General features: G+C 46.5%; 1 protein-coding gene across 1 annotated transcript; it reads left to right on the top strand.

The window, feature by feature from the left end:
• Positions 1–1246: 1246 nt before the first annotated feature.
• SPP1 (secreted phosphoprotein 1) lies at positions 1247–5822 on the top strand. The gene is made up of 7 exons (XM_048305331.1): positions 1247–1454; positions 2702–2768; positions 2868–2918; positions 3803–3907; positions 4058–4102; positions 4370–4627; positions 5090–5822. The coding sequence occupies exons 2-7, from the start codon at positions 2715–2717 to the stop codon at positions 5561–5563; spliced, it is 987 nt and encodes a 328-aa protein (XP_048161288.1). The 5' UTR covers positions 1247–1454; positions 2702–2714; the 3' UTR covers positions 5564–5822.
• The last annotated feature ends 345 nt before the right edge of the window (positions 5823–6167 follow it).

Raw genomic sequence — 6167 nt, 5'->3', positions numbered from 1 at the left:
GAACTTCTGGCTCTTGACAATGGCAGCTCAAAAACATAATTAGTTAAGTGTGTGTGATGATGTGATGGGCAGGTGCTGAGCTAACGTGGGTATGTTACTCCTGATATCTCTAAACATGCCCCAGAAGTGTCAGTGAGCACAGGAAAACCGGTAACAGGAGCTGGTACCAACAGGTCTCTCTTGTCTGCTTGACTAAGGACACAGCAATCATCAGCTGGGTATCAAAAACAAGAAGAAAGATAACCACCTTGAAACAGTAAATATTCTGCCTTCTGAGAGGGCTGTTTGGAATGTTTTCCTGTGTTTGAATGGCACCTCATTGTCCTTTTAAAGAAACATCAAATGGAAGAGTGTCTGAGACTCCTCCAGCACATCCCAGCTGATGCAGAATCAGTCCAGAGCTATGGACATCCAAGCTGCCACAATTGCCCATCAGCAGGGCTGATGTACTGCTCCACAGCAGACATAGAATTTCACCCCATGGTGTGCCTTTTTTCCCAATCCCAGTCATGGCACTCTTCCTACTGGAACTATAGGTGCTTTTTTTCCCCCCTTTCTCTCTCTCTTTTTTTCTTTTTTTATTTTTTGTTTGTTTGTTTGTTTGTTTGTAAAATATCTGGTATCTGGTGCCTGAAAAGGGCTCTGGAACAGACTTGAACAAAACACTGGAGAAAGGAGCCAGAAGGAATACAAATGAATAGCAAAGGAGAGAGATTTCCTCATAAAGATGTACCAGTCTTCTTTAATTAGATCACCACTGGCTCTTGGGCACCTTTACAAGCAAGTTTCTGGATGCAGAATTCCTACTGAGACAATTAGTACTACTGATTCATTTTTTTTTACCCAGGTCAGACCAAAAAATACAAAAGGCCATATTCTGCACCATCTTTGCAATTCTTGTTGCACCATGCATGCCCTGGAGAGCAGCTCTACAACTTTGTGGAAACATTAACACCTCTTTGGTGAATTTTATGTTCAGATTTATTTCTTCCAATAAACATTAGATATTCCTACCCCCTGCAGAACAGGGCACAAAAGTTTTCTGGGAAACTGAGCTCTGGCTTTTCACAAAAGGAGGACAGACTTGCCCTGAAGCCCTCCTACACGATACCAAATACTGTGCATTCAATAGACCTGCTGGTTAATGATCTCGCCCATAAGTAATGTTTTAACCTTAGAGTGGTTTTTGTTTGCTTCAAAAGCCACAAAGCCAAAGAGGAAGTGTAGGAGAACGTGGGCAGGACAGTGGCCAGGAGCCTCATGACCTCATCTTTTTCCGCCACATGGGGATTGGTGGCTGTGCTTGGGACAGGGTTTAAATTCCCAGAGCTCAGAGATGTCAGGCAGTCGGGGGACAAGGGGAGAACGCCAGAGCTGCTGGGAGCCAGCTGGAGCTGCTGCTGGGATCACTAAGAGTGCTCTTGTTGTGGCTCACTCCTCCAGCACCAGAAAAGGTAATTTTCTTTTGCTTTGTTACCTGGCATGTGCCAATCCATCTGCAGCTTTGGTCTAGGAAACACTGAGCAGATCTTTGAAAACTGCCTCACTGGGCCGGGATGTTTGATATTTCCCTGTGGAAAAAGGTGTGCTTTTATAGCAGCAAGGTTGCTTTAGCAATGTCAGGTATTACACATAATCACAGTTTTAAATTTGTGTGCTGATAGGTGTTGGGAGAAGGTTACTGAAAACCCTGCTGCTGAATCATGCACTGGAAACTGAAAGCTGGTGCTTGAACACAGAAAGCTTTCTCCCTCATGTAACCACTGCCTGGCAGTGTCCTTTTTTCTCCTGGCAGGCTTACAGTCTGTGCTGCACAATCCTGAGTGGATGGGACAGCCACGCTTCTCTGTGAAACTTGAAATTGCAATGCCTCTATTGGAGTGTCCTGTCTCAGGGCCAGCCTTACTAATGCCTTTTAAATGTCCTAAGCAGCTTTCTTTCCTGCCGTAACTTACCAAGGTTTTGAACGACTCTTCTTCATCAGTAAATTGGTTTAAATTCTCAGGGATGTTCCTTATTCTGGGAACTGGTCAGTAAGCACTGAAATTTACTGTAGCTCTCCTAATTTCAGCAGGCATCAGTTATTTATTAAATTGCTAAAGCTGCAATGTGAGCAGCTATTTCACTTCATCTCTTGTTTGGAAACCCAGGTTATTTTGTTCAAACTTCTGGAGGGGGAAATACAGGTCTATGAATAAGAGCAGTTTATGTTCATATAAACTGACTTTACTCAGCAACTTCACTTAATAACCCTAAAAACTAGTTTTAAAATAACTGGCAAGAGAATACAAATTGAGTTTGCCTTAGCCTGCCTCTTCTTAAAAAAACTATGTTAAATGAATGAAGATAAACCAAAGCTGATATTTATAACACTTAGTTTTTCGCAAAGCTTTTCCTTTGTCTGTGCATCAGTAGATGACAGGAGTCAGTTCACTTTTTCAATGTAGCTATTCTCACCACTGCTCAGCTCTTCTCAGTACTTAGTTTTAAAATTCTTGTAGCTTTTGAGTAGCTAATTCATTACAAACCAGCTAGGTGGGGGGTAGTGATGGAGGACAGAGGAAATAAAATCAGCATGGGCAGGTTGAATCCATAGCAGGGACCTGGTCTCGGCACAGTGAAGCACAGCACGAAAAAGGAATCCTATAGAATTTTTGTGGTATTTTACCTTATTGACTTACTGTTCCAATATATTTTCTAGGTAAAACATCACAATGAAGGTGGCAGTTCTGTGTTTATGCCTTATCAGCATCACTGCTGCATGGCCAGTGAGTAAATCACAAACACACATCCCCAGCACTTGTATTGTTTTCTTTGCACTTGAGTGCAAATACTCATAAATGCTTTTTCTCTTTTCTCCCTTCAAGGTGATTCAATCCAAGCACCATGCCATTTCTGCCAGCTCCGAAGAAAAATATGTAAGTTCCTTTTGTCTTTCTGTTAATTTTTCTTTATTAAATACTTTTTGATTATTTTTTATGTTTCCACCAAAACACATTTTCAGGTACTTGTTCTGTGATTGTAGATGCTTGCAGAACATGTCCTCACCTGGCTGTTATGAGCCAGTTTCAAAGCAGAGAGCCACTGATGTCCATAGACTTTTTCCTGTGTCTTATGTCCTGGTTGTGGACTTTCATTAGTTCTATCTCTGGACTAGCACTGGAAATCTTTTCTCTTAAAGAAAAATATGTTAGCTGTTACTTGCTAAAAAAGAGGTACTGCAGTATGGCAAAATTACTATAACCCAGATTTGTTAGTGTGGATCAGATGACAATATTTGGTGTTGGAGGAGCACTTTAATCCAATTCCCTGTAATTTTCTTTTGAGTGGTGTCAGTGAACTGCATTAGTCTTGTATATAGCTATTTGATTTATTCCCAATCGCCAGCTGTTACCCTTGTAAAATCTATTCTTGGCTTTGAGAACCAGCTACTGCATTTGGTTTAGAGTCTTCATGATGTGGGAGATAAATCACCCTCCAAAAAGGGCCTAAGAATTAGCAGAAACAAGGATTGTTAGACCTAAGTCCAAATTCCACTCAATAAAAACAAGCTGGAGAAGCTGATCTGAATTTCCCCAGGCTCTGCCAGTGGGAGAGGCACAACTATACATCTTTCGGGTACAATGTTCGTCTGGGATCATGGCTTGTTCTCTTCCTACTGCAATGAATAGCTGAGGACACATCCCATACAGAAGCACTATGTACTCCAGATGCCACATCTGCCTGAAAATAGAGGTTAGGATGCAGCCAGCTTTGCCTGCTTCTTTGAGGATTAACCTCTCCCTTTTATTTTCTCTCGTAGGACTCCAGGAGCCATCACTTGCGCAGATATCACAACGACCACATGAATTCTCAGTCTCAGGAGAGTCAGCAGCACCCCCAGAGTGATCTGGCATCATCGCAGCAGGTACAGGCACCTAACTGGAAGAGAAAGCAGAGTGTCTTTCCATGCCAAGATTTGCAAGCTTTGATTAAGTGCTTAAAGAACAGTCAACATGCTGATCAGCTCTACTGTACGTGCCTTTGTGTCCTAACCTGAATTTTGTGTTGCTTTCAGACCCTTCACTCTTCAGAAGAAAGCATGGATGTCCCAGTACAGCTGGTAAGTGTTTTGAAGGACAACATGTTAGTTGAGTGCTGCAGGGCAGCCAGTGTGTAGCAGCCCTCATTTTCCTCAGTCAAGTGTGGTTCTCGCAGTAACATCTCTCCCAAAATAAAACAAAGCTCCGGGAAGGGTGAAGTGAACCCAGTGCAGTGCCTGCACGTAGTTTCTCAGCAGTGCCTAAGCCCTGGGTGAATGGGACAGATACCAGCCTGCACCTCCCAAACCCGTGTTCATTTGCCTGATGTATAAAAAAATGTTTTCCAGCACTTTCCTGATGTGTCAAGCAAGAGCCATGAAGATGTGGATGATGATGATGACGACGACGACAACGATTCCAATGACACAGATGAATCCGAAGAGGTTGTCACGAGTTTTCCCACAGACATTCCAGTAACTGAACCATTCCCCACCTTCCCTTTCACCCGGGGAGACAATGCTGGCAGAGGTGACAGTGTGGCCTACAGGATGAGGGCAAAAGCCGCACTGCTGAAGTCTATCAAACTCTACAAAGCTGCCAAAAAGGTAAGTAGCACTGAGCAGTGGTACCCATGGTTTTGGAAATGGGGAGTGAACTTGAAAATGGACATGGCATTCTATGGGAGCTGGTTTTGAAAAGAATTGGTATGGGGAAAGTAGGCATAAGTGAAGGAATGTATTTCCTTTCTCTGGGTACCACAGGTGAGAGGGTGTGGACGGCTGCCGATGCGCTGGGGTGGGAGTGTAGCCCACTGCTGCAAGATGTGCAAAACTGCAGTTTGCACTATCATGATGTACTTGCACACGTGAAATCTGAGGCCAGGATCAAATGCGAGTTTCTCATAATGTGAAAGGTGCATGTAACTCCATAAAACACCAGAGTATCTCCGGGCAGAGGTGCATCATGCAGGCTTTGAGCGTCCCCGCAGCCCGAGCAGCCTGCGTTAGTGCAGCACTTGATGGAGTCCCCAGGAGTGACAATGGCTCTTGTTCTGCTCTCTAACACAGCTTATCTATGGTGCCACTGAGGAAGATGAGAGCGACATGGACGCAGACAGCCAGCGCTCTGTCTCTCGGGAGGATTCTGCTTCCCGCAGCTCCCTGAGGAAGCACGCCAGCAGCGTGGTATGGTCTGACCAGAGCCACGGGCGGGACAGCAGCGAGAAGGACAGCAATCCGCATGATCGGAGCTTGGAAAACAACAGCCGGCACAAATCCGACAGCCACGAGGCAGAAGGCGACAGTAGCAAGTCTGGTGTCAGAGGGGACAGCCTCTCGAGTGTGGAAAGCAAAGAGAGAGGGGACAGCCACCCGAGTGCAGAAAGCTGGGAGAGCCGGGACAGCCACCCGAGTGCGGAAAGCAGGGAGAGCCAGGACCGCGTGTCAGCTGAGCTCTCTGACGACATCAGCAACCAAACCCTGGAAAGTGCCGAGGATTCTCAAGATCGTCGCAGCATCGAAAGTAACGAAGTCACCCTTTAAAGAGAGACAAAAATAATATTTCCCTCCCTTTTCAATCCCTACCTAAGGGAAGAGGGGAGTCGCTTCATTTCGGGGAACTGTTTGTTAATGTAGTTCGCGTGGTGACTTTTGGGGTTCGGGGCGGTCCATGGTCCCTGGGGCTGTGCCGGCGGAGGCTGTGGGACACACGGGGCGAGGGTCGCCCCTCGGGCACGCTGCTCTCTGCGCTGCCAGGCGGTGTTGTGCTGTAACGGGACTTAAATAAAACCTCAAAACCCTGTACCTGCGTTACTGTTCACTGGGGCTGGGGCCGGGCGGGGGGAGCTTTAATACTTCCTCTTAAAATGATGTGAAGTCACTGTTCCCCACAAATTTAACCAGTATAACCCCTTCGCGAGGCCTCCTTCTGCTTTCACCGAGGATGAGCGGGACTCCAAACACCCAGAGCCGGCCCCTGCGCCGCTACCGCAGGGGCGGTCCGGGGCTGCCTTGGAGAGGGGAGGGAGGCGTCGGAGGAGGACAAGGAGGGCGGGGAGGAGGTCCCGGCCGTCGCTCCCGCCGGCAGCTAGGGTGACTACATCTCCCTCCGTACCCCGGGCTTTCCGCCGGAGGGCGGGGAAGGGGC

The sequence above is a fragment of the Corvus hawaiiensis genome, chromosome 5 (genome assembly GCF_020740725.1).
Source record: "Corvus hawaiiensis isolate bCorHaw1 chromosome 5, bCorHaw1.pri.cur, whole genome shotgun sequence".
Lineage (NCBI taxonomy): Eukaryota > Metazoa > Chordata > Aves > Passeriformes > Corvidae > Corvus > Corvus hawaiiensis.
This window is presented reverse-complemented; position numbering and strand designations above follow the sequence as displayed.